This window comes from Rhinatrema bivittatum, chromosome 11 (genome assembly GCF_901001135.1).
Source record: "Rhinatrema bivittatum chromosome 11, aRhiBiv1.1, whole genome shotgun sequence".
NCBI lineage: Eukaryota > Metazoa > Chordata > Amphibia > Gymnophiona > Rhinatrematidae > Rhinatrema > Rhinatrema bivittatum.
The window spans coordinates 83,594,870-83,619,477 of record NC_042625.1 but is presented as its reverse complement, the minus strand read 5'-3'; the positions used below and the strand labels follow the sequence as shown (position 1 = coordinate 83,619,477).

At 41.0% G+C, this 24,608-nt stretch overlaps 1 protein-coding gene and 3 non-coding genes across 17 annotated transcripts in view; all 4 read right to left on the bottom strand.

Annotated features, from left to right (window-relative positions):
* Positions 1–24,608, bottom strand: part of PUM1 (pumilio RNA binding family member 1) — a 193,194-nt gene that overhangs the window by 40,727 nt on the left and 127,859 nt on the right. For 13 of the 14 annotated variants that reach the window (XM_029619118.1, XM_029619119.1, XM_029619107.1 and 10 more), the window contains 3 exons: positions 19,969–20,265; positions 15,944–16,180; positions 4,752–5,019 (listed from right to left, as the gene is read on the bottom strand). In XM_029619118.1, the coding sequence (XP_029474978.1) occupies positions 4,752–5,019; positions 15,944–16,180; positions 19,969–20,265 (802 nt within the window). The remainder of the gene's footprint in view (positions 1–4,751; positions 5,020–15,943; positions 16,181–19,968; positions 20,266–24,608) is intronic. The other variant, XM_029619108.1, reaches the window with a different exon arrangement.
* Positions 3,097–3,184, bottom strand: LOC115073573. Its single transcript, XR_003852058.1, has one exon. It is a non-coding gene; the product is annotated as a small nucleolar RNA SNORD103/SNORD85 (small nucleolar RNA).
* LOC115073572 lies at positions 7,665–7,744 on the bottom strand. The gene has a single exon (XR_003852057.1). It is a non-coding gene; the product is annotated as a small nucleolar RNA SNORD103/SNORD85 (small nucleolar RNA).
* LOC115073575 lies at positions 18,316–18,398 on the bottom strand. Its single transcript, XR_003852060.1, has one exon. It is a non-coding gene; the product is annotated as a small nucleolar RNA SNORD103/SNORD85 (small nucleolar RNA).

Sequence of the window (24,608 nt, the reverse complement as noted above, 5' to 3'; positions counted from 1 at the left end):
ACTCCCATCGGTAATTGGAGGCAAACTGAATAAACTGCGGGTTCCAACATAATAGCAGAGAGCACTGAAGCAGTTGCATGTGTGTCCTCGCCCACGGTTCCAGGGTTACCGCCATCAAACCGAGAAATTGGAGATAGCACCACACCGACAGGCGTATCGTGCACTTGGGACATCAACTTCCTTATCTGCATGGTCGGAAGGAAGACCATGCCCTGCTTGGTGTCCAACCAGACTTCCAGATATTCCAAGGACTGGGAAGGCTTGAGATTGCTCTTGTCCAGGTTTACTACCCAACCGAGTTCCTGTACAAAGAAGATCACCCTGTTGGGCACCAAGAGGCTTTCTTTCATGGACTTGGCCCAGATCAACCAATCGTCCAGGTACAGGAATACCAGGATCCCGTCTTTCCTCAACACTGCCGCCACGACCACCATAATCTTGGAAAATGTTCTTGACTGATTGGAATCTGTAGGTAGGCCTTGGATAGATCCAGAGGTTAAGAACTCTCCTGATAGTACGGCCATTATCACGGAGCGTAAGGTTTCCATGTGGAAATGATTCACTCAAAGATGTCTGACACTCGAGGTCCAGGATGGGGTGAAAGGAACCTTCCTTCTTGGGTATGATGAAATAGATGGAATAATGCCCTGTATTTCCTGGGGCACAGGTACTGGGATTACAGACCTCATCCTGCGGAGCCTTAAAAGAGTAATCTTCATTGCCTGCTTCTTGGCTGGAAATGGCAAGGAGACATCATGAATATGTCCCGAGGAATGCTGTGAAATTCCAGCGCATATTTTTCTCATAGGACCTCCAGTACCCATTGTCCAATGTGATCTCAACCCACTGCTGGTAAAAGAGGGACAGTCGACCCCCTATCTCCTCGTTCCGAGGGTGGGTCAGCAAAATTTCATTGGGGGGGGGTTTGGGACAAACCTGAATCTGCTCCTCTACTGGGCTTCCAACAGTCTGTCATGTGCATCCTCCCTCCACTGGGATAGTTGTTCACTTAGAGACAGTGCAGACCAGTGCATCCACTTTAGGGAAACGCAAACATTCTCCCACTGCTGGATCCAGCGAGTATAGAGCTTACAGCGCCAAGCCCCCTTTAAAACATGCTTCTGGGGTATCCCATTCCAAGTCAAATCAACTCCTGGATGGCTTCCAGTACTGGGAAGTAGAAAGAGGCTTTGCACAAGGAAATCGGAATGGGATTCTTCTTTGGTTCCAACAAAGATTCTGCTTCAAGAACTCCCAGAGTTTTCAGAGTCTGGGAAACCAAGGCCAGCAATTCATCTCTATGAGAGAACTATAACATGGTTCGATATGGTTCTAATCCTGGGGGAATTTCCCCTTCTTCCAAGGGATCTTGCTCTTCGTCTGTGCCATCAGGGTCCCCAATAGGGATACACTTGGTCGGGGGGGGGGGGGGGGGCATGCCTTGAGGTCTGTCAACAGGAATGGGAGAGGGGGCCGGCTGGGGTTCCGTCCAGACAGGAGTAAGCGAGAAAGTAGACTGCACTTGTACAAAGGTCTGTAGTCCCTGGAAAAATTTCCACCCAAGAAAAGGCTGCTGGGTCCATGCCTAACCCAGGGGGAACTGGAGTGGGCCCAGCCAAGTTTCCCTCTCCCATGAAGACCCAGTCAAGGGGTTACTCAGATCTGGAGTATTTCCAGTTAAGGATGCCAATCCATCATCTGAATGGGAGGAGCCAGGCTCAGCAAGTCCAGGGAGGCCAAATCCCCTTGGGCTTCCTCACAGTGCTGACAAGCTGGAATCCAGGTCAGGCTGAGAAACCCTAATGACAAGCAGCACAGAGAGCAAGGCACTTATATTTCTTGGCTGCTGATGCCATTGGTGACAGTAACTGTGCGTTCTATCGGCTCAAGCTTAAAAATTTATGCACAAAATTTTGAGCGCCTGAACGTGGCGAGGCGCATGCACAGCCCTTACGCCTGGCTTTTCCTGAATTCTGCGCTTACTTTATTGTGCTCGTACAGACGTCCTATGGCGGGCAAATCGATATGCACAAAGACGTGTGCAAGATGGCACCACTGCGACCTACCATGTGGTGTGCCCACCAAGGTTAAAGCAGGGTGTTGCCCACCCCATTCGTAAGCCCACTTCCCTATGCCCCAACAGGATCGGGAATGACGTCGGTACGGTGCGCCGAGCAAGGAGACCGGAGGAAGTCTTACCGAAACCCCTCTTCTCTAAAGGTACATCATCTTCCTTTTTTTTTTTTTCCTTGTTTTAACTAACTGCCTGCAGGAGCAGCTCTACCATCTGCTGGAGTCAGAGAAATATTGAGGTCCTGCAGGTGGCACTCTCAGTTAAGAAGCAATGCCTCAAATCTTTGTTCTCTGACTCCATCTGCTGGAAGGGATGAATAACCTACTGGTCTGGACTGATCTGGGTGTGTTCAGGAATGTCAATTTTTATGTGCCTTCAGAATCTGGTGCCCTAGGCTTCCTTGGTCTCTATCTTGCTGCAGCTGAAAGGAGCATGCTTTGAGAGATCCTCACTTGGGGGAGGGAGATAATCAGGGAACCAACATTTATGTGGGATACGATAAAACAATGGTCTTCTAATTAGAACGCTAACACCGTGCTAGTGTGGGGATAGCGTCCGCATCTGCTAGGAGACTGAGAGAGAAACTGAAGAGCTGAGGGTCACTGTAGGGGTATATCTAGGGTGATGTCAGCTTTGAAACCTGACTCTGTCTCCCATCTGCTAGCAGTGGAACACATAAAACACTGGTCATGAGTCCATCTGGCTTCAAAGCTAGGAAATGTCAATTTTTATGTGCCTTCAGAGTCTGGTGCCCTAGGCATGTGCCTATGTTGGCTACACCTAAATCTGGCCCTGGGCTTCCTTGGTCTCTATCTTGCTGCAGCTGAAAGGAGCATGCTTTGAGAGATCCTCACGTGGGGGGGGGGGGGGGGGGGAGATAATCAGGGAACCAACATTTATGTGGGATACAATAGAACAATGATCTTCTAATTAGGATGCATGCCATTACAACTACTGTTTCAATGCAGCACAGAAAGACAACAGCTGTCCTCCGGGTTTAAACTGATGACGTGTTCTCCAAGTCTGGCTCAGCCATTCTGAGTACATAATAAAGTTCTCATTAGTGAACAGTGTGTTCTCAGTGAGGGCAAGTGTGTCATCATCGCCAGACTTCAGAGAACATTATTTACAGCTCACTTAAGATATCTAACGTCTAACGTATGCTCCATCCTGCCTTTTCATTTCTGGAAATGCAACTCAAAAACCACACAACATTTATTTAAGCATTCATGTACACACAAAAGGATTTTCATATTAGCAAGTGTTGGAAGAAATCGAAAGACCACTGTCTACCCCTTATTTTTCACCAAGTATTTCTAAACAAACATTTTACTGAGTAACAAATGAAGTTCACAATTATATCTACCACTGAAGACAAAGACATTTTTGTGAGATTAGAATTTTGATCCACTTTTAGTGACAGTATATATTAGGGTGACCAATATTGGTCTTCAAGCACCTTCAAGCAGGGTCAGATGCCTCTGTTACACTATCAGATCAAAGTGGATTACAACCCGACCTGTAGGAAAAATGTGAGATCTAGTCTTGGCAACAATTTATTTCAAGTTACATCACTGAAGCTCAAAGATGCATTTAAACTATTCAAAGAGAGATTTAGATTGTTTATATCAAATTTCTCCAGTATTTCCAGACCTTAGGTCCCTGACACATCAAAAGCTAACCATGACATATCATATTTTCCTTAAGTCTTGCAAGTGATTTAACTATGTTTGGGCATTTGTACTGTGTTAAACTATTGACAATTCATTTTTCTTATTGATACTCCTTTCACTTGCCCTGTTATTTTATTCATCATTTTCCTTTACTTACTCTTATGGAGGCAAATATTTGCTCCCAGGCCTTTTTTGGTATCAATAAAATTTAAGTTTGCAAGACACCTTTGACTTGACTCTGCTAGACATGTGCCTGAACTGCATAACCAGATTGTTTACTGTGTGTGCTTACAGAGATGATTCTTTATAATCAATGGTCTGGGAGTTTGTTGCAAGTCTTTACTGTTACAATTTGTACTGCACTGGGGAACAAGACCAGTGAGCTACTGTTCAGGTTTACTGAAAGTCTTTGTCAAAAGGAACATTGGTATTCTTGTGTGTTTGTTATATGGTTTTTGTGTTATTGCTTTTGTTAAGATAATATTTGCTTGATTATGTTTTATGTCTGTTTTATATCTTAAGTGTATTTACAATTGAGGATATGAATTGTAAATCAGTGGATTATAAGTACTTTCAAATAAATAGATTCTTAATTTTCTCCAGCCCTACTCCCACATAGTGCCTTTTCCCCAAAAAGAGAATGTATTCTATTTTATACCAACTGCCCAACTGGAAAACATATATATGGAAGCTATTACATCTGGATAAGAGAAACACTCATGTGAAACATCACCCTCCTTGTACTGTGCATATGAAAATAAGCAATTTTGTTACTGGGATTGCAGGCACTGCTCAAAATTTTCAAACTGAAAATACATTTCATTAAGTGCTCTTCAGGTTTTTCTCCCTTCCTATGGTCAGAAGTGACATGCCTCAAACATAATTTTTTGAGAAGTTGGGGGGAGCATAAATTCCTTAAATACATATTTTGCATAGCCATATTTTAAAAAGCAAATTCAGAAGAATATTTCTTTACATGGACTGTGGCTATTTTTTGTTTTTACCTCGACCCGTGCTGATCTTGGGAAAACTCCATGATGTGCCCAGCGATTTCCCGCAGCTGCAAGTTCGGATACCGGTTGTTGCGGAAGTCTTCTAGAAGCCTGCTTCGCCCGGAGGGCATGACGTCAGACATGCCGTACCGCAAGCGGGAAGAAGGGAAGAGCGTGCTGCTTGGACTGAAGAGGCTGGAGACGCTGCTCGCGCTGCGGTACTTCGCTTCGGCTCCGGGAGCAGCCGATATGTACCGCCCGCTTCCATTTGTTAGCCCTCCTGTTGGGTGGCAAACAAAGGTGGTTCATGTCTAAAGTACTGGCCAAATGCCCTAAATTTATACAGAGCAAAAACCATGCCATTAGCATTTTAACTCCACTTTGTGGTACAGCCACTTCTGACACACCCACGAGAACACAGTTCTTCCCATTAAAACATCAGCAACTGTTAACAAGATAACAATTTTTAAAAGTCAACTGCAATGGCTGTGCGGGCCCCAGATAGCTGTCAGTATTACCACATTTACTTCCTGCTTTCTCCATTGTTAAGAAGCTGGGGAAAAGAAATATATGAAGCTTTAAAAACGAGCTTCCTGGCAATAATCTTTAGTGCCTGCAGTGATTATATTTACCATTGACTATGTTGCTTGGTTTTTCTAAATTAGTGGTGTAAGTAGTCAGAGAACAGTAGATATGAGCAGGCCTGTATATTCACATATTTAATCTCTTTGTGAAATTTGTTTTTGGAGCAACACTATGTTGAAAAAAATACACAGAAATCAAATAAATAAAAAACTGAAGCAGAAAACACGCCTGAAAACAGGAAAAGGCCTTAGAAAGATAGAAACTGGGCTTAATCCTGAGAAAAGACATAGCTGCACCAATAAACCCAAATCTTAAATCCCAGCAAGTGGCAGTCCCAAGGCAATAATGCTTGCTGAATGCATGGGGTGAATGCCTTGCTACATCCTTGCAAACATTTCATCAGGAGGGTGGTCCTAGACTGGTAGCCAACACTGCCACTGCCAGAACAGCAAAGATCAAAATCATAGAGCATATAGAAAGACATGGTTTAATGGAACACAGTCAACATGGATTTACCCAAGAGAAGTCTTGCCTAACAAATCTGCTTCATTTTTTTGAAGGGGTTAATAAACGTGGATAAAGGTGAACCGGTAGATGTAGTGTATTTGGATTTTCAGAAAGCATTTGACAAAGTCTCTCATGAGAGGCTTCTAAGAAAAACTAAAAAGTCATGGGATAGGAGGCGATGTCCTTTCGTGGATTACAAACTGGTTAAAAGACAGGAAACAGAGAGTAGGATTAAATGGTCAATTTTCTCAGTGGAAAAGGGTAAACAGTGGAGTGCCTCAGGGATCTGTACTTGGACCGGTGCTTTTCAATATATATATATATATAAAAGATCTGGAAAGGAATATGACGAGTGAGGTTATCAAATTTGCGGATGATACAAAATTATTCAGAGTAGTTACATAGAAATGAAGGCAGAAAATGACCAATCGGTCCATCCAGTCTGCCCAGCAAGCTTCACACTTCTTTTTTCTAATACTTATCTGTTTCTCTTGGCTCTTAGTAACCTTAGGTTCTATTTCCCTTTCACCCCCACCATTAATGTAGAGAGCAGTGATGGAGCTGCTTCCAAGTGAAATATTAAGTTTGATTAGTTGGGCAAGCAGCAGCAGACTGAATGCACTTCAGGAGGACCTTGCAAGACTAGAAGATTGGGCATCCAAATGGCAGATGAAATTTAATGTGGACAAGTGCAAGGTGTTGCACATAGGGAAAAATAACCGTTGCTGTAGTTACATGATGTTAGGTTCCATATTAGGAGCTACCACTCAGGTAAAAGATCTAGGCATCATAGTGGATAATACTTTAAAATCGTCAGCTCAGTGTGCTGCAGCAGTCAAAAAAGCAAACAATGTTAGGAATTATTAGGAAGGGAATGGTTAATAAAACAGAAAATGTCATAATGCCTCTATATCACTCCATGGTGAGACCACACCTTGAATACTGTGTACAGTTCTGGTCGCCGCATTTCAAAAAAGATATAGTTGCAATGGAGAAGGTATAGAGAAGGGCAACCAAAATGATAAGGGGAATGGAACAGCTTCCCTATGAGGAAAGGCTGAAGAGATTAGGGCTGTTCAGCTTGGAGAAGAGACAGCTGAGGGGAGATATGATAGAGGTCTTTAAGACCATGAGAGGTCTTGAACGAGTAGATGTGAATTGGTTATTTACACTTTTGGATAATAGAAGGACTAGGGGGCACTCCATGAAGTTAACAAGTAGCACATTTAAGACTGATCGGAGAAAATTCTTTTTCACTCAACGCACAATAAAGCTCTGGAATTTGTTGCCAGAGGATATGGTTAGTGTAGCTGGGTTCAAAAAAGGTTTGGATAAGTTCTTGGAGGAGAAGTCCATTAACGGCTAGTAATCAAGTTGACTTAGGGAATAGCCACTGCTATTAATTGCATAAGTAGCATGGGATCTTCTTAGTGTTTGGGTGATTGCCAGGTTCTTGTGGCCTGGTTTGGCCTCTGTTGGAAACAGGATGCTGGGCTTGATGGACTCTTGGTCTGACCCAGCATGTCTATTTCTTATGTTCTTATGGCTCTGCTAGGCCCTTCTAGGATTAATGAGAAATGCCATCTAGTAGTTACAGGAACTATTCCAAAGAGAACTCCAAATCTGTTGGTGTCAAATACAAAACAAAAAGCAGGCTGCAGTCCACGTCGGATAAAAAGCCATAGCTCTCCTGCAGATGTCCCGATGATGCACATAACAGGTCACACGATCCATGGTTGTGCTTCCACTGCTTGCAATTACAAGAGTTATTTTTCCATGGTCTAAATAGATAATGGTTCTAAACATTTGGATATATACTGTGTGCTCTTCAACTCCGGCTCAGACTTTGAGTACATAAGTTCTCATTACTGAACCATTTTCTCAGTGAGGGCAAGTGTGTCATCATCGCCAGACAGAGCTCAAACAGGTTGTAAATAAGGGCTTTGTGTAGTCACACTGAAGCTGGCACCCTTCTAATGTTGTCTATAATCACATAAATTGGGGATTTAGTGGAGGTTTACAGAGGAAAATTAATATCCAAAAGCATGGACATGCGACTGTTTTGAGCAGAAGAGACTCATGAGGTGTTACAAATAGGAGTGAAGGTTAGAGCAGCAGTTAGAGAACCAGGGACACCAAGGTTCAAATCCTGCTGACACTCCTTGTGACTCTGGGCAAATCTTTTCACCCTCTGTTGCCTCAAGTATAAACTTAGATTGCAAGCCCTGTGGGATAGGGAAATACCTACAGTACACCTTGATGTTTATTTATTTATTTAAAATCCTTTCTATACCGTCGTTTAGTAATGCACCATCACAACGGTTTACATATAGGCACATATATTTAGTTTGGTTACAAAGGTATCTACAAAAATGCCATTACAATGCCGGTACTTGCTTATATAAAATAAGGTATAGGATAGGTGGCATGGATCTAGTCCATGTATATGATTAATAGGGTAATCATACAAGAGTTGTGCTTAAACTGGAGTTCTCTAACATAATTATTGAGTATAAAATGAAAAAATGTGGGACCACGCATCTAGGAAACCTTGTTATGTGTTTTTTCATTCTCTGTTCTCATTGTGAAATGCTTTTCTGAATAGCCAGGTTTTTGTTTTTTTTTTTGAAGATTTTTGGATCACTCTGTAATCTTGTCTCTAGTGGCAATGTAACTCCCCTTGAGCTACCAAGGGAACTGTATGAGCTAGATTAGAAACTTCAACCTCTGCAGTTGCTACAGTTTATTTAGGTTAGAGAAAGCACACATGCAAAGCTTTGACCGTGCTCTGAATATCTGTCAAGGAAACAGGGGCCGCCAACTTACTTTTCTGGTCCTCCAACAACTGAAGCAGGATAAGATCCTCTAAAAATTCTGTGATACTCTCAACTGATGGAGAGCCAGGAGCAGTATAAAGATTAGAAAAATAGTGTACAAACACACACTCTATATCCTCAGAATCAGAAGTGACCCTTTCCCCTTGTGTCACGAAGAGAAATAATATGCGACTTACCCACCCTTTTTTTTTTTTTTGGTAAATTATGATTTTATTGCTTATACAGGAAACAGTATACAATAAAGCAATATAGCAAAAATACAATCCAGCGTAGCATTCATTGTATTATACTAACAATATAGAAAACCTTATACCCTTCCTTCCCCCTCCCCCAGCAACCAAAACTACCTGAACTGGTGGAGCAAAACAATACCCCTGGCCCTCAGAGCTAAGACGTTTGGGTCTCTTACAAACACACAAAAAAAAGCTAACAAGATCACAAGAGAAGTTAAGGTCTCAGACTTCCATGAAATGAACAAGTCCCAAACCCTATGAAACCTAGAAAGTATGTGATGTTTCACAGCAGATAGTTCACATAAGAAGCAAATCTGTTCAAGTCTACTAATAACAGTAGCAATGGAAGGAATGTTATCCAGTTTACAACAAGAGGCTAGCTCTAGCTCACACCGAGCGGAGATCATGATCTGATGTATCAATAGCCACTTATCCAACAGTATATCTACAGGTAAGTTCAATAGCACATGTTCAGGAGAGAAGGACAAATGTAGCCCACTGATCCCTTGAGCCAAAGAGAAGACGGCTTCCCAAAACGAAGCAACTCTGGGACACCCCTACCACAAATGAAAGAAAGTGCCCTTTCCCCCCACATCCTTTCCAGCATAAATCAGTCTTTACCAGGGTTAGCTTTACTGATGTGTTCAGGTGTAGGATACCACTGCATTAATACTTTATAACTGTTTTCTGATATAAGGACAAAAACTGAACTACGTTTCGTATTGAGAAATATGAGATCTCAATCCTCAGTCGTCAGATTCCGCCCCAGATCCTTTTCCCAAGCCTTAACATAAGTAGCCTGAGAATGTAAATCTCTATTGAGAAATTTATAGATATTAGAAATCATTCCTTTCAAAGTATCAGCATGATCACATCAGTGCTCAAATTGTGTTTACCTCATGCCAATTCTTCCCTAATCTTTTCGGCTACCATAAAACGACGAAGCTGAAGATAACAAAAAACTTCCCCCACCTGCTAAATTATACTTATCCTGTAACTCCTGGAAGGTGAGAGACCTCTGAACTCCCCAGATCTTTTCAAATTGAGTCGGTCCATTAGAAATCCATGACCGAAAATGGTGGGTAGACATGCCCACTAGACAAGCAGTATTATGGTTAATCGATGAATTAAAAAAAATATCGGCATTTTCCGACTAAGTTTAATTTTCATTGTTTTCATAACTTCAATGTATGATCAGTTATCGGTGGAAAACATATCACCTGTAACCATGAGAATCTAGGTTGCCAAGTAAAAGCCCATAAGGGCATGCCCCCTACTAACAACTGCTCAATCTGAACCCAGATCTTAGGTTCGCCCTTTCTATTCCAATCTAGTATGGCTCGGAGTTGTGCAGCAGCATAGGACCATCGAAGGATGGGAACTCCCAACCCACCCTATAGTCTGTGCTGGAACATAATCCTGCTCACTATCCTGGGGGGGTCTATGTTTCCATATGAAGGCAAATATATGTCGCTGCCAACATTTTAGAGCAGCAGAAGATGTGGGAACTGGAAGAGACGAAAAAAGTAGCAGAATCTAGGGAAAATGTTCATTTTTACAGCCGCTATTCGACCGAACCAGGACAAAGTAAACCCAGACCAAATATCTAGATCCTGGATAAACAGACTTCAGCAGGGGTTTATAATTCAACTCAAACAAATTATCTAACAGTCACTAACCCGAATCCCCAAATACTTAATACTTTTTGTGGCCCATTTAAAGGGAAATTTTCTTCTCAACAAGGGAAGCTGATCCTCTATCACAGATTTTTCTAGATCCAATTTAAAACCGGAAACTCTACTAAACGCCCCCAGGACATCAACTGCCACCCCCAGAGAAAAAAAAAAAAGAATTTAATGTAAATATCAGTAAAAAGAGAAAGTTTATAATCCCGATCCCCCATCTTAACCCCAGAAATCCTGTCTTTTTTATTTTGATAGCCAGTGGCTCTAAAAACAAGGCAAATAATAAGGATGACAAAGGATACCCTTGTCTAGTCCCGTTTTATATTAAAGGGATCAGAATATAGACCATTAACTTTGACACAGCCTTTGCTGAAGCCAACTGATAAAAAAAGACCCAAATTTCATTTTCCCCTATATACGAAACAGAAAAGGCCAATTTACCTAATTGAACACTTTCTCAGCGTCTAAAAAGAGCAAAACCGCCAGAATACGTTTTTCCCTAACCCACCAAATTAAATCAATAATGTTACGCACATTGCCAGTGGCCTTTCTCCCAGGTATGAAACTACCTGATCCAGGTGCACCAACCGAGCCATAACCCTGTTTAAACGATTAGCTAAGACTTTGACCAAAATCTTAAGGCCAACATTAATCAAAGAAATAGGTCTATAAGAACCACAAAGGGTTGGATCACGACCCAGCTTGGGCAAAATAGTTATCCCAGCGACATTGGCTCCCATTGACAAGGAACTGCCAACACGCAACGAATAAAACCACTTCAGCAATTTGGGAACTATTTTCTGAAGAGAACTTCTTGTAAAAGAGGGCGGAGAGGCTATCTAATCCTGGAGCCTTTTCTTTCTTCAAGTCCTTAATCACCTGCAATACTTCAAAAGAGGTTATTTCAGCATCAAAAACTTGCTGTTCATCTTCCGTAATACTCGGAAGTTCTACTGAGTCCAAGAAAGCATCTATTTGGCTATTTGTGATAGAGATATCGCATCGTATAATTTCTCATAAAAATGCATGAATCATTGCCTAATATGTATATGTGCGATATGTATTCTATACAGGAACATCAGTATATAAAAATGAAAAAATAAATATCCCTGGGTGAAGTCAACATATCCTCTTCTTCCACCTTAATTTTAGTAATTTGATGTTGATAAATATGCTTCATTAACATATGAGCCAACAATCTACTAGCTTTATTGCCCCACTCAGTGTTCTTGCTTTACCCGTTCATTTGGAACTCTATGTTTTCAATTTCTATTGTCTGCAAACCATCCCTAATCTTTTGTACCTGCCCATATACTGAAGTAGACAAAGTACATTTATGTAGTCTTTCCAGATCTAAAAGCTCAGTTAGCAATTTCTGTTTCCTCTCAAATTTTTCCTTCTTGATGAAGGCAGCCTGGGAGATCAAGTGCCCCCTAATAACAGCTTTCAAACAATCCCAGAAGAGAGATGGATTGATATCCTCCACATCATTAATAGCTATGTACTCTCTAATATCTTCAGCCAATTTAGAACAAAAGGAATCTCCTAATAAAGTATTATTGAGTTTCCAGTATTGTCTGCCATGCTTCTCTCTGCGACACTGCATAGTCACCCAGACAGGAGCATGATCAGACCAGGAAATGGAGCCTCTCTCTGCATGAGAGATCATAGGTAACACCAATTTATCCACAAGAAAGAAATCAATCCTGGAGTACGACTTATGAGGACAAGAATAAAAGAATTAATCCCTTCCCTGAGGAAACTGATGTCTCCAGACATCTATTAAATCCCATTGTTTCATTAGCTGAGCTCATAATGCACTAGAACTGAAACTAGTCTCCCCCCACTCCCGAATTATCCAACATCGGAGATAAGGTCAAATTAAAATCACCGGCTAGAATCAAATGACCCTCCCCTTCTGATGTTAAAACTCTACCAAGAGACAAAGAAGTCTTCCTGTCTTACAGTAGGAGCTTAAACATTTAGCAAGGAATAGACTTCTCCCTCTAACTCAGACTTAACCAATATATATCTACCGTTGGGATCAGCATAACCACTAGTAATCAGACCTTTGAAATCCTTATGAAATAAAACCTCCACTCCTGCATATTTCTCCATCTTAGCTGCAGCAGCAAAAAACTGCCAAGGAAAAAAAAGACCATTTTAAGAGAAACTCATAGCACTTTTTTAAATGAGTTTCTTGCAAGAAATCAATGGTAGCTCTCATATCCAGTATCTCAGACTTATGCAATTGCCACTTGCGGGGGATTTTTAATCCCTTAACATTTAAGGATATTACACATATTCCAGCCATCATAGAGAATTAAAAATAAGAAAATAAATTTCACATGCTGTGCTAATACTTCTCTCCTCATAGAAACTAAAATTTCAGAATGTAAATAAATTCCCTCTAAACCACAATCACTTCCCTTGTGATGCGTATATCAGAGCTTGTGCGCCTCATCCCTCCCACCGAAACATTGGAAACGTTCTCTTCCCCTTCTGCACCCCCCCCCCCCCAAACCAAAACCAGCTGCTATTACACCATAGCAGAACTGCAAATGCAGTAGGAGGAGAGAGAACATACGGTCTGCACCCCCACCCCTCCCGAGCAAATAACAGTAAATAAACTCTCATAAAGAAAAGTTATCTGCACTTTCCCACCAGACCCTTGTGAAAAGCTGTCTTAATGTCAGCAGATATATTTGCATAACCGAAAGTGACACCAAGGAAACCAATGCATTTAATATTGTATAATTACAATGTGAATGTTTTACGATATTATTGTGAAATCATGGAGTGTTAATTGTTGAATTTCCCTGTTAAATCTACTTCAGATATGCAATCTAGTGAATTTTTAGGGATAAGTCCCTAATGTTAGTTTGGAATAATTTGATATGGTTTCTATGAAACCTATATATATGAGTGTAATATTTATGGTTTTGTTTTTATTATTATGTATGTTTATTTTGTATATCGCCTAGGCCTTCTAGTGTTAGGCGATTAATAAATTTTATTAAATGAAAATGAAAATGAAATGCAGAGTTAAAGAAACAATTCCACCTTATCCACTGTCTTTTACTGAAAGTCTCTCCTGAGTGCCTCCTCAGCCTTCGACCTCCTTTCCCCACTCTCTGCCATCCAGGAGTATCACCTTTCATCAGAGTCACCGGCACTCTTTGAGATGGAGCTTTCTTAACAACGAAGCCTGCTTCCTCCACCTTGTTAACTCTGGAAGTCGTGCCCCGAATAGTAATTGCTAGGCCAAAGGGGAATAATCACTGATAACAAATCCCCTCTTTTCACAGATGTTATTTCCTAAAGTCCAATCTTGTTTTTACAGTGACAAATCAGCAAAGACTGAGATAGTATGCAATTCCCAAAGCCAGATTTGCTGTTTTCTGGCCTCAGTAAAGAACTTCTCTTTAATTGGGAAATGGTGAAAACATGCCACTATATTGCAGTGTGCATTCCCCACTTTAGGTCCCGATGACCGATGCGCTCTCTCTAATTCCACCTCAGGCGTCAAGGATTACGATTCCAGCTTAGAAAAAAGGTGCACAAATTTTTAACTATTGCATGACAATCCTCAGTCTCCAGGATACTGCAAAAACTTATATGGCAGCAGCAATTTCGATTCTCCAAATCCTCTATTTTATCTCGAACATCTATATTTTCTTGAGAGAGATGGCAGCATTGGGATTCTAATTTCCCCACTTTCTCAGATTGCACATCCAAATGCATATCACGGTCATCCACGTGGCGCTCTCTCTCAGACAATTCCTCCTTCATTTCGGTTATCAAGCGCATCAGGTCCTGTTTAGTTTCTCGCAAGTCCTTGAATGTCACAAAACCACTGCCTAAACTCTGCACGGGTTGGGAGATCTTGCAGATGTCCCTCTGACTTACCGCCTGACGTGACTGCCTCCGATGCAGATTCACTCTGTACCAAGCCCTCTTCCAGCATCCCAGGCCCAAATTTTCGGAGGACATTTTCATGTAGGAAAATTGTTTAAAATCGGGTCTTTTCTTTTTAGCGGCCATCGGGGAGAGTTAGAAACAGTTCTAGGTACACCAGAAGGCAAAACCACGTGGGATGTGCAGCAAATTCAGTAAAAGTAGCTCAGGAGAGAGCAGAACCCATCTTGTTGGTGGCCACACTCCCGTCACCCACTCTTTTTTTAACCTAGCCAGCAAAGTACCTGGCCTATCCCAGTGTTCACAGAATTTTAACCTTGAGTAAGAGCATGCCCAATCTTTTCTGTTTCCACTGATTTTAGTTCCCTCCACTTAGCCTCCAACAATTTGTATGTGTGGGGAGAAATCTTGCTTTTGCCTCTCCTCCAGACATGCAATTTAATCAAGAGCAGCAGCAGCCTTCTTTCTACATTCTTTCTTGAGATGGCTTGCATAAGCTATGATCCTTCAACGCAAAATGGCCGCCCATCTGAGTCCCAGTTCGTACTCCCCTTCCAGGTTAAACTCATTAAATTCTGAGACAGCTTTTTTAATCAAATCTGGGAACTCCTGGTCACCCAAAAGACATTCAACCACCAAGTAAAGTCACAAGACTTAGAAGTGAATTGGAGCTGAATTTGAACCAGATGATGATCCAACAGCTTGCATGTCAAAACTGCACTATGCAGTACAGTGGAGTCAAGACTGGAAGTACACAGAGTAATAAATTCTACTGTACATTGCGTGTCTGGGCGAGAAAAAAGTATAGTCTTTCTCCAAAGGGTCCTGCTGCCTCCAGACATCCACAAGATGGAACGTTTTAACCAGGTTGTTTACATTAAACTTATCAGATAACCCCAACCTAGCCTTCGACGGCTTGTCTGTATCAGGATTAGGGCACGTATTTCAATCCATGTTTCTATTTGTGCGAAATGGGTGGCCTTGATGATGAGACTGTTACACAGAACCTACTGGATTCCCCTTTTTTACTAAAAAAAAATAAAAAAAATAAAATTTTATATATATATATATATATATATATATATATATATATATATATCCTTCATCTGCATCCCCAAGGAGTCAGGCCCAATCACCATTCCAGTAACATACGTTGGAGGAAGCGTGGGGAGATTGACATCTTCAACCATATGTGGTAGCACTGTTAAAGTGTCAGGTATTTCTGGTCTCAAGTCACGCAACTGGTGGCGGACATTCTGGGATACCCTGTTTTTATAGGGCCTGGTTTGGGATTATTAGGTAGATGGACTGGTTGTTTAATTCCTGTTAGTGTTTTAGTTAACATAAAAAAAAAAAAAAAAAAGATGCCTGACAGACCACCATGCTCTTCATTGTGTGAACCCTGAACTTTTTTTTTTTTTTTTTTTTTAATTTCTTACCCAAATGCAAACTTGATGATGAGCCATGAGAAGACAGAGAGGGTGGTGGTGTCTGAGAGTGACTAGGTCCCTGGCTGGGAAGGGGCATGCCAACAGGTCCAGGAGAGGAGGAAAATCCCAGGCCGTTATAAAAACTGTGTCCAATAGGTGTTAAACTGCTGGATGTCCTCTTGTACAGGTCACTGCTGCCAGTAAGGGAGTCCCGACGGGAGCCGCTGCCCGTGTTTGAGTTTGCAACTGAAAAGGAAAGCAGATACAAAAATGGGATTTGCCACATGGAAAGCTCCCTGAAACTGTTGTAGCACTTCTGGGATGAATAAAATATGGAATGGCACTAGTGGGTTACATAATAATGTAAACACTACGTCAAAACAATAGATTGTTCAAATATTTCAAAATTTCAAATTTTCTCGAAAATCAGATCCCATTATTTATACATTGGGTGCAAATAGTTTATAGACCTTCATACCATCCCGCGGTCTTTTGAGCATCTCTGCTCTTTATTTAATCCGCTTGTGAAATCATCTTTAACCATAGGTCTTTTTTCACCCGTATCCAAATTTTTCTTTTTTCATTTTTTTCAAGCAATTTTCATTTATATAAAGTATGCTGTAAGCTATTGAGATCCTCTTATTTCACTTTTAAAGTGGTAAGTTCAAGGTACTTTCCTTTCGGTGGTACAGAGTACAGTTCGAAGTGATCACGTTTTGCGTCCAAAGCTGCCTCAGGTACTGAGACATACAATGAAGTCCTCTAGTATCAGTCAGGTCATCCGCCATCACTGGAAAATATTACAGCAAATCCATCCCCTTTTTGAAGACCCAATACGATTTGCCTACAGCAGAGGCTCCAATGTGAAAGACCACGTCGTGCACGCCAGCAATAAAATCCCATCTCTCCCTCCTATGGTAACAGAGTGTTCAGGCTGCAGCTTCTGCACGCTGAAATCACTCAAAACTATGGTCACATCAGCCACTGGACATCAAATCGCTCTACCTGAGAAATTCTCCTGTCAAGTCAGCTTCGTGTATATGCGATTTTTTGCCCCTGTGATTTAATGTACGTTGGGATGACAAAGCGATTGATGAGAACAAGATTGACCGAACATAAAAGCTGTCTAAAAACAGGAAAGACCGAAGCGCCTTTAGTGGCGCATTTTGTGGCGCACCAACATAGCTTTGAAGATATAAGTTGGACAGTATTGGAATATATTTCTAAACATTGGCGCGGTGGTGACAGGATTAAACAATTAAGGCAACACAAACAGCGGTGGATTTTCCAATTAAACACTGTCTCCCCACATGGACTGAATCGAGAAATTGAATGGGCCCAGTTCATGTGAATTCTGGTGATTCTCAATTCAAGCCAATTTAACCCTGTTGCACTTGTGCATAATCATAAATAATCTGTCCAATTCATACTGAATGCATGCGCTTAAAAGTGAGATCGCGGAGATCACCTCAGTAGGAGGTATCTCCCGCACCGCGACGACGCAATGATATACGTTCGCGGCTTTGTAAGTACACCCCAGGAGCAAGGCAAGGCGAGTTCAATCCCAAGAAAATGGTTGTAATAACGTTTTGTCTTTTCAGAAAGAATTAAAATGCAACCAAGAATATCCCATTAACAATGGAGAGTTAACCCGCTATCAGAGAAGTTCCTGAGGCAGCTTTGGACGCGAAACGTGATCACGTCGAACTGTACTCTGTTACCACCGAAAGGAAAGTACCTTGAACTTACCACTTTGAAAGTGAAATGATAAGAGGATGTCAATAGCTTGCTCTGAAATAGCTTACAGCATATTTTATATAAACGAAAATTGCTTGAAAAAACAAAAAAAGAAAAAAGAAAAATTTGGATATGGGTGAAAAAAGACCTATGATTAAAGATGATCCCACAAGCGGCTTAAATAAAGAGCAGAGATGCTCAAAAGACCGCGGGATGGTATGAAGGTCTATAAACTATTTGCACCCAATGTATAAATAATGGGATCTTATTTAATGGGATCTGGTTTTTGAAAAAATTTGAAATTTTGAAATATTTGAACAATCTATTGTTGACGTAGTGTTTACATTATTTTGAAATAATCTTCAACCTTGAAAAAAAGAAAGAGTAATCACAGTATATACAAGTGGGTTACATGCCAGGCAAGACAGATTTCCTCATTTAAAAAAAAAGTCATCACAGAACCTCATTGGTAGGAAGTCCATCCCCATGCCTGGAGCAGCAAAGGCTCACAGTAACATCACTACGGTATTATATCAATCATTGGGGGGGGGGGGGAGGGAGAACTACCTGTCCTGAGTAAACTTTCCATGATCTAAATAGATAATGGTTCTAAAGATTTAGGTACATACTGTTTGCTCTTCAAGCCTGGTTCTGAATTTTCAAGTTCACAAGCTCTCATTACTTTACCACTTTTCTCAGTGAGGGCAAGTGTGTCGTCATCGCCAGACAGAGCTCAAACAGCTTGTAAATAAAGGCTTTGTGTATTCTCAATGAAGCAGGTGCCTTTCTAATTTTCTAAATTCCAGAAAGCCTTGAAAACTTCCCTTTTTTGGCAAGCTTTCCCAACCAACTTGTTTGTATTTTTAAGTTACTGCCTGTCCCACTAGGCTAGATCATATGTTTTAAAGGCCTTGCTAGAATTGTGTATAAATTATGTTTTTAATGCTTTAGGTTTTATTTTGTATTTTATTCATTCTGTTCAATTAATTCTGATTTTATTACAAGTTTCTGATTGTATTATTTTGTTTTTATTCATTTATTCTTATTTTTACTTGACCATGTTTTGCTTTAATTTGTTGACATTCATTGTTTCATTTTATATTTAGGATATATTAAGTTTTTTACCTTTATATAATTGCTTACTGTTGATTATTTTAGATTGTATTTTTGTATGTTTTACTGAATTTAGGTAACTGAATTTTACTAAGGATGTATGTTCATGTGCATTCATTTCTTCCGTTTAGGCAGGTACCCACGTACCTCACAGACTTTCTAGTAGACACGGGGAAACGTAGCGTATGCATGTATTTATCCACCAAAACAGAAGAAATGAATGCCCACGAATGCACATCGCATGTAATAATAATAAAATGACTGGAGATATGAAGTGAACAGCATATCATATGGGGATGGAAGTCAAAATGCAGACAATACTAACAAAGAATGCCCAAAAGGAGGGCAAGACTACCCACACACTCTGCAGTCAAGGCCCCGCAGATATAGGTTAGCTTATCCCATGAGAATCGGAAATTTGCTGTGGAATACCAAAATTATTATGTGTATCTACAACTCAGTACAACATTTGCAAAATACCTATGAATCCTTACATTTTCTCTACCTAGTGTTAAAAAAGGTGCTTTATAATCTTGTATCTAACTCTTTATTTGGAGACTGAAAACTTATTATACAGAATGCATTTTTTATATTGTCAGTATTTCCTTGGCAGTGTTTGCATTCTATAGAATTTAATCTCTGTTGATATTGTTTGAAATTTAATACAAATAATTTTAAAGAAGACTACTGACTAGCAAAGTCTACAAGTGCTGCTAACAAGTCTAATTTTTGAGAAAGCCACAATGAATATTGGTGCCATTTATTTACCTACAGCAGTTCTAATGATAAGAGTTTTTGATTATGCTCGTTTTGTCCAGCTCTACTGAAAAGCAGTCCTAGGTATTCAAGGACCAGACTGTATTACTCCTGAGAGAATGTCAAGATCACTCTCTATCTGTAACATTTTCTGCCTTGAGATAACACAAATCTGTGCTCCCTTGAATCACATAAGTATCCCTGTACTGCAGTCATCTTCAGGTAGCACAAGAATGTTATAATAAGAAAAAAAAAAGCTTTTCCTGGGCTTGGCAGTTGATTAATGCTATCCCTCAGAACAATTTGGAAAATCTTATGATGGGAATCCACTGTACCATCCCCAATGCAAACCCAAATGCTGAACTGGCAAAAAAAAAAAAAAAAAGTCTGCTCTTAATTCTTTTTTCAAGCTCCATCGTGGTTAATACCTGCAGTTCCAAATCCCCCCAGAGCTGATCCCAGCGTAGCTCCCAAGGAGCTGCTGCTTCCAAACCCCAGCGAAGTGTTTCCTGGCTGTGCAGAGCCCTGGGAGAAGAGGGAACTGCTCTGGGAATTGCTGCTCAAAGAGTTGTTGCCGTAAAAGGAGCTGGAGGCCAAGTTACTGGTGGGCTGCTGCTGGGGCGGAGGCTGGGGCTGCTGCGTTCCTAACTGGCGGAACGGTCCGTTCGTGCTTCCTGCCAGACCGCCGGCTGCACCATTTGCTGAAGCTGCAGCTGCTGCAACTGCTAGAATGAAAGAAACAGAAAGTAAATAAAATAAAATCAGATATAATGATCTCAACCAATCAAGAGCAGGTTTTTATGGAAAGCAAGAACGGAGGCCTTTTAAAGGAGCCGTGCTCAAACCAATAACTTAGGTTCTGCCTCCCAGCTGGTTTGGTATTTAAGTTATCCCAATGAATGTATATGATAATGTATACATCAACCTGGTTCTCAAAACCAATAAATACAAGTATATCTTATGCATATTCATAAGGAAGAGTCTGAAAGCTAAAGGAGCTACTGGAGGATGACGACACAGAGGATCAATCCAGTTGAGCACCATAATCCTACAGCACTGATTGTCAAACCTGGGATTGGCCGGAGGATGGTGGGGATAGGGAAAGGATCATTGTAAAGGGGTAGGAGGAGCACACAAAAACGTTTGCTTTGATAGAATTTTAATCACGGTGCAGTGCATTGCAATTTAAAAAAATTAGTTTCTTTTGTGGGAAAGAAAGGCGAGGTTTAAAAACATTAAACAAGAAGGGGGCCATAACCTAAAAGGCTTGATAAACATTATTCTGGAGCACACCGGAGAGATAGGAAAGCTGACCAGTAAGGATGTGGGGGAGGGAGAAAACACTGATAGAGACAAAATTGACAGATCAGAGAAACTGGTTGTTAGAACTCACTTCTTTTAAAAACAAGCTTATTATACCAGGATTTGTGATTAAAAAAAATTTTTTTTTTAATTCAAACACAGCTCCCGCTGTCCAACCGCCCCAGTCACTGAGCCACTGACTAAATCTCCTGGCTCACGTCCACTGCCTTCTTTTTTTTCCCCCCAACAAAAACAACTTAAAGCAGAGGAAAACAAAAGGGTACTTCCCTTAACCGAGACAGCGGCTGGGAGGAGGGGACTTCAGAGCCCAAGACGGAGCCAGTCCCCTGGCTATCAAGGTCTCTGGCACTGCGGGCTACTGCAGTCAGGGAAATCCAACCTCCCGGTTGTCCGGTTCGACCCAAGCGATGGCCCAAAAAGGAACCTAATACCTCAGGGAGCTGATCCAACTTGTCTCCACAAGCTTACTTTCAGTCAGAACTGCAGGTTTGCACCTCTACCATTTGCTGGAGACAGAGAAATACTGAGGGTCTGCAGGTAGTTCTCTCAGTTATGTAGCAGTGCCTCCAAGTTTTTAGTTCTCTGCCTCCATCTGCTGGTAGGGATGCAAAACCCACTTGTCTGGACTGATCTGGGTATGTTCAGGAATGCCAAGTTATCTAAAAAAAAAAATTGTGGAGCAAAATTATTTTTAATTAAGTTGCCAGATAAATGGATAGAAACCTTTTTGTTCAGATTTAACATTTTTTTCCTGGGAAAATACTAAGATTTTTTAAATTTCTTCCTACAGAGTGGTCTCATCACATAATCTGTTATCCCAATCACTGCTTGCGCAAATCTGTTGTGTGCAAATAGAATTATGAACAACCCAAGAACAAACTCTGAGAAGAGGTTTTTAATACAAATAATCATAGAAGATTTTTTCACACTAAAATATAACACAATAGGATAAAAGCAGAAGGCAGACCTAAGGGACATGTTTAAGCTGTGGGGACAAAAAAAACAGTGTACAATTTCTACTTGCACAATGTTAAAATAGAGCATCTTTTGCTCAAGGAGTTAATTTCTTGCAACTTCTAGAAAAAGCGGAATAAAATTCTACAGAAAAAACCCTGCAAGCAAAAACGTGTATAAAAAGCATTGTAGGGCTTTGGCCATATTCTTAAATTTTGCATTTTTTTATTTTTACATGTTTTTGCTTCCACAGTAGTTTTCATGTGGTGGGAAAAGCATGCACCGTTTTAAAATTGTGCAAATTGATCTGTTGGCTTTTTGCAATTATTTTGTTCCTCCTTTTTTGTCTCAAACATAAATCTGATCCTAAGGAGAGGAAGCAAAAAAAGCCTACAAATGGGTAATTGATCTTTCAAAAAAACTGCGCTAGGACATCTTCCTTAATTTAATCCAGCTGACAAAATAGCTACCAGTTTTGGCACTTTGGACAGCAGTGCTGACTGTCATCAGTTTCACTGGCAGAGCTACTTGAAAGTCAAAAATACATTCCACCAACAAAATAAAGAAAATTCCAAATACTTTACATTACATTGCTTAAATAAAGAGCTGCCAATTTCATAAAAATAGGGAAAATCAGTAGCTTGTGTATAAAAGTTAACTCTGGACTTGCTACTCCCATTTTTAAACACTTTCTTCCTTGAGAGTGGTCGATGTAAATGGACAATCTGAAAACTTTATTCCAGGAGAATTAAAAGAGAAAAGAAAAGTCTTGGTCGTTCTTGAAATGAATTTTCCTTTACTTGCATCAAAGCTCAAATCTTCACAGTTCTGAACTGGTGCCAAGCATATAACAGCTGAACATGTTTGCAAACGCTTTGAATTTCTATTTATGTGGTTGGGATGACGTAACGTTTCCATTGTTGTACTTTCAAAATGTTCCCCTTTGCCCTGCCATCTCTTGGGACCCAGATGAAAACAAGGCCTGTATGTTAACAGGAAAAACTGTATTAAAAAAAACCACCACCCCACCCCCACATGCGCAAAACAGCAATGTTTAAGGCATCCTGATGACGCAATGTAATTTATTATTTACCTACTGTTAACAGAGCAAACAATTTGGTTTTACCTGACAATCTTAAATGTCTGATAAATTAAGTCTGGTAAAAGTAAGACATCAGATGAACCTGTACCTTACTCCTATTTACAGTTAAGTGAAGTTGCTTACTTGTAACAGGTTTTCACTGAAGAAAGGGGAATCAGCCATACTGACAGGCGATGTCATCCAACAGCGCCAAAACATGGAACACATTTCCGGAGCTTTCCAGGAAAAACCTGGAGGTACTTCTGGGCCTGTGCACCAATGTCTGCTTCACCACAGTTGTCCAGTATGCCTCAGGTCATTAGGCTAACTCCAGTAGAGACCAGCAAATCCCTCGTCTTCAGAGAACATCTATTACAGGTAAGCAACTTCAATTTCTCTGATTTAATTAAACTAAGTGGACTCGCTAGCTAAGGGTCGTCTTAGAGAAAATGAGGAAACAAGAATCCCACCAACACAGAACTTTTTTTGGTGGGTTAAAACTCCCTTAAAAAAAAAAATAGATGACAACCTTAGCAAAACAAGATCTGTCTCATGCCCTAGATCTATCCTTAGGCTTCGGTGCCGAAGTTGTCAATACCTTCCCTTCAGCATTTTCACACCTCTAGGATTTTGTGTGGCTCCCCATGGTCTTTGTGCATTTATCTACGTTTTTAGCGCTGGTTAAGTGTATCCAGATGTTTTCTTCATTCCTTCAGGATTTTGGATGACAGCCTAGATCAGATGCTGCAATGGGATACATCATGATCCTTGCCCAAGCACTTGTAGCAGATCTTGTGATGGTCTGATATGCAGCCCACAGCCTGAGCACTTCTTGAAGCCACTGACCCCCTTTTCTGCCACCACAAAAAAAAAAAAAAAGTCATAAAAAGTCAAAAGAAGAAAGTTTGAAGGCAGATGGTCCAAGTGCAAAAGAAAAGGGATGTTCCTAGCTGGGAAGGCTGGTTGGAGACCCCAGCAGAAATAAGATCCAGAGACAGCAACGTTAAAAATTAAAATTTGAAGATTTTGAAAAACTCAACTAAAAACGTTAACAGAGAGAGAAAGCAGAGTTGCTTACCTGTAACAGGTTTTCTCAGAGGACAGGAGGATGCTAGTCCTCACACATAGGTGAGATCATCCGATGGAGCTCCGATGCAGAAAACTTATGTCAAACTTTCTAAAACTTTGACCAGGCACACTGAGCATGCCCAGCATGCCCTATACCACGCATCCACGCAGGGTCTCTCTTCAGTCTCATAACATAGAATTACGAATAAAATAAACAGGAGAAACTCACTCCACAGGGTGGCGGGCGGGTTTCATGAGGACTAACATCCTGCTGTCATTGGAGATCACCTGTTACAGGTAAGCAACTCAAATTGGAGATACTTCCTGTGATTGGGGAAGATCGCGAATTGAGTGTATGTGTCCTTCAGGTCAAGGGAGCAAAGCCAGTCCCCAAGACCCTTAGAGGTCTAGGATGGGACGGAGTCCTCCTATTCTCTTTGGAATCAGGAAGTACCTGGAGTTGAATCCCCGCCCTCTTTGCCCTGGTGGTATAGGCTCGACCGGTCTGGCCGTTAAGAGGGCGAACTCCACTTATACTACCTCCTGATGTGCTATTAGCCTGCAATGTGGGCACAGAGGGCAATTTGGCAGGACACCCGATACATTTAATTGGTACCCCTGATGTTGGACAGAACCTACTGG